At 42.9% G+C, this 4,269-nt stretch overlaps 2 protein-coding genes across 2 annotated transcripts in view; one reads left to right on the top strand and one right to left on the bottom strand.

The window, feature by feature from the left end:
* Window positions 1–1,460: 1,460 nt before the first annotated feature.
* On the top strand, window positions 1,461–3,126 carry LOC135542988 (histidine-rich glycoprotein-like; the record flags this gene model as incomplete). Its single annotated transcript, XM_064970104.1, has 2 exons — window positions 1,461–1,533; window positions 2,253–3,126. Coding segments are annotated over exons 1-2 (936 nt in total), but the record flags the coding sequence as incomplete, so codon positions are not given.
* Window positions 3,127–4,213: 1,087 nt separating this feature from the next.
* The window catches only part of LOC135542928 (dystrophin-like), a 28,676-nt gene continuing 28,620 nt past the window's right edge, over window positions 4,214–4,269 (bottom strand). Inside the window, exon 15 of the mRNA XM_064970063.1 lies at window positions 4,214–4,230. Coding sequence (XP_064826135.1) covers window positions 4,214–4,230 — 17 coding nt within the window. The remainder of the gene's footprint in view (window positions 4,231–4,269) is intronic.

Here is a 4,269-nt window from a genome sequence, read left to right on the forward strand (position 1 = left end):
TAGACCATCTATAGTTATATACCATCTATAGACCATATATAAACCATCTATAGACCATCTATAGTTATAAACCATCTACAGACCATCTATAGACCATCTATAGTTATAGACCATCTATAGACCATCTATAGACCATCTATAGTTATAGACCATCTAAACAGACCCATCTATAGACCATATATACACCATCTACAGACCATCTAGTTATAGACCATCTATGACCATCTATTGACCATCTACAGACCATCTATAGTTATAGACCATCTATAGACCATCTATCTATAGACCCTATATAAACCAACTATAGTTATAGGAACAATCCAAATACAATGTTGTCCTGTCAGGCTTTTATCAGTGAACTATAGAGAATCATCTGTGGATGTTCTCCTATCATTGGCTACTTTCATAAATCTCCTCCAATCCCTGTCTATGCACATGACAGCTCTCTTAACATATATTTGATATAGTCAGTAATCATTTAGACTATCATAAGAGCGCTATAGAACAAGTCTATCGAGGCTTAATGTTTGACAGACTGATAAGTGGGATACCTGCTATTATTACAACGTTGACCATCACACATAGACAGAGACCAAGATAGATACAGAGAGCTTTTACAGATAGAGAATCAGATACAGAGAGATAGATACAGAGAGAGAGAGCGATAGAGAGAGATAGATACAGAGCGAGAACAGATCCCACTTTAGAGAGATATATACAGAGGGAGACAGAGAGAGATAGATACAGAGAGATAGAGAGAGATAGATACAGAGCGAGATATATACAGAGAGATATATACAGAGGGAGATATACAGAGATATACACAGAGGGAGATAGATACAGAGAAAGAGAGATAGATACAGAGAGAGGGATACAGAGAGCGACAGATACATATCACAACTTTAACCCCACCCCCAAGCCAACAGCCAGAATGATATCACAACTTTAACCCCACCCCCAAGCCAACAGGTTAATGATATCACAACTTTAACCCCACCCCCAAGCCAACAGGTGAATGATATCACAACTTTAACCCCACCCCCAAGCCAACAGGTGAATGATATCACAACTTTAACCCTACCCCCAAGCCAACAGGTCTACATCTCAAAGGATATGTATTTGTCAGAGTGGATCATTGAACATTGAATTAATCCAAATATAATTGAATATCGAACAACAATCTGTGGTAAATGTGTCAATTTATAGTTGAGCAGTTCCACTTGTCTCTCTGTCTTTGTGGAACTGAAAATGAATGTTGTTAGTTGACTGGCTACGTTGTGAGGCTGTTTGGTGTGACTGTCAGCTAATAGCAACCTCTCTGTGTGTATGCCCCACCCTCCTCTCCTTCTCCCTCCTCCTTCTCTATCACTGTAGTGATGATGAACACCTGTTGATTCAGCACTACTGTCAGAGTTCAAACCAGGGCTCTCCCCCTCAGCCAGCCGCCAGTCTCGCCCAGATCCTCATCTCCATGGAGAGTGAGGAGAAGGGGGAGCTGGAGAGGGTGCTCAACGATCTGGAGTCAGACAACAGGTGAGGGGAACAGTGTGACACGTTCATACCATCTGATCCCAACACAGACAAACTGATATAGACAAGCTTCTCCATCGAACGTCCATGTTTGATCCAGACGATTCTACAGTTGTGTCAGACAGTCGGTTTATGGTTGTCTTGTGGGTTGATAGGTCGTCACTAGTTACCACAGCCACAAAGTCATAAACCCCACCTATTAAAAAACATATATATAATTTTAAACCTAACCTCAACCCTAACCACACTGCTAACCTTATCTTATGCCTAACCTTAAATTAAAACCTAAAAGGTCATTTTGTTGTCATGAAATTTGACAATTTTATAGCCAATTTTGACTTTGTGGCTGTGGTAACTAGTGGAAACTGAGTTGATAGTGAGGTTTTGGATCTTGGCCAGGTTACTGTAAAGCACTGTGTGACTGATGTTGTTGTAAAACAGATAGAAAATAATTTGATTGAGGGATTAATTAACTAGACTGGAGCTGAGTTAGCCTGGGTACCAGTCATTTGAGTTAATATTCAACTCCTTGGCATATCACAGAGTGGGATGTTAGGAAACAGGTTCTGGATTTCAGGCTCAGGCTGAGTCCCATTGTGTACATGTCAAGTGCCTTGCTCAAGGGCAAATCAACAGATTTTTCACCTAGTCGGCTCGGGATTCGAACCAGTGACCTTTCGGTTTCTGTCTGACGCTCTTAACCGCTGTCCGCTCCCTCTCAGGAAACTACAGGCGGAGTATGACAAGTTGAAGAAGGCCCACGACCACCAGGGTCTGTCCCCACTCCCCTCACCCCCGGAGATGCTGCCCGCTTCGCCCCAGAGCCCACGGGACGCCGAGCTGATCGCTGAGGCCAAACTGCTGAGGCAGCACAAAGGACGGCTGGAGGCTCGGATGCAGATCCTGGAGGACCATAACAAACAACTGGAGTCACAGCTACACCGGCTCAGACAGCTACTGGAACAGGTCCTGAAACACACACTGCACACACACACACTGTACACACACACACTATACACACACACACACACACTATACACACACACACACACACTATACACACAGTATACACACACACACACTGCACACACACACACACACACACAGTACACACACACACACTATACACACACACACACACTATACACACACACACACTGCACACACTGTACACACACACACACACACAGTACACACACACACACACACACACTATACACACACACACACTATACACGCACACACTATACACACACACACACTATACACACACACACACTATACACACACACACACACATATACACACACACACACTGCACACACTGCACACACTGTACACACACACACACACACACACTATACACACACACACACTATACACACACACACACTATACACGCACACACTATACACACACACACACTATACACACACACACACACTATATATACACACACACACACTATACACACACACACTATACACACACACACACTATACACACACACACACACTATATATACACACACACACACTATACACACACACACAGCACACACACACACACACACACACACTATACACACACACACACTATACACGCACACACTATACACACACACTATACACACACACACACGCACTATACACACACACACACACACTATACACACACTATACACACACTATACACACACACACACTATACACACACACACACTATACACACACACACTATACACACACTATACACACACACACACACACACACACTATACACACACACACACTATACACACACACACTATACACACACACACACTATACACACACACACACTATACATACACACACACACACACACACTATACACACACACACACACTATACACACACACACACACACACACACACACACACACAGTATACACACACACACACACACACACACACACTATACACACACTATACACACACACACACACACATACTACACACACACACACACACACACTATACACACAGTATACACACACACACTATACACACACACACACACACACACACACACACACACACACACACACACACACACACACTATACATACACACACACACACACACTATACACACACACACACACTATACACACACACACTATACACACACACACACACACACACTATACACACAGTATACACACACACTATACACACACTATACACACACACTATACACACACACTATACACACACTATACACACACACACAGTACACACACGCACAGTACACACACACACACACTATACACACACACTATACACACACTATACACACACTATACACAGACACACTATACACACACACACACACACTGCACACACACACACACACTATACACACACACACACTGCACACACACACACACACACACTATACACACAGTATACACACACACACACTATACACACACACTATACACACAGTATACACACACACACACTATACACACAGTATACACACACACTATACACACAGTATACACACACACACTATGCACACACACACAGTATACACACACACACTATGCACACACACACTATACACACAGTATACACACACACACTATACACACAGTATACACACACACACACACTATACACACAGTATACACACACACACTATGCACACACACACACTATACACACAGTATACACACAGTATACACACACACACA

This window comes from Oncorhynchus masou, chromosome 7 (assembly GCF_036934945.1).
Source record: "Oncorhynchus masou masou isolate Uvic2021 chromosome 7, UVic_Omas_1.1, whole genome shotgun sequence".
NCBI lineage: Eukaryota > Metazoa > Chordata > Actinopteri > Salmoniformes > Salmonidae > Oncorhynchus > Oncorhynchus masou.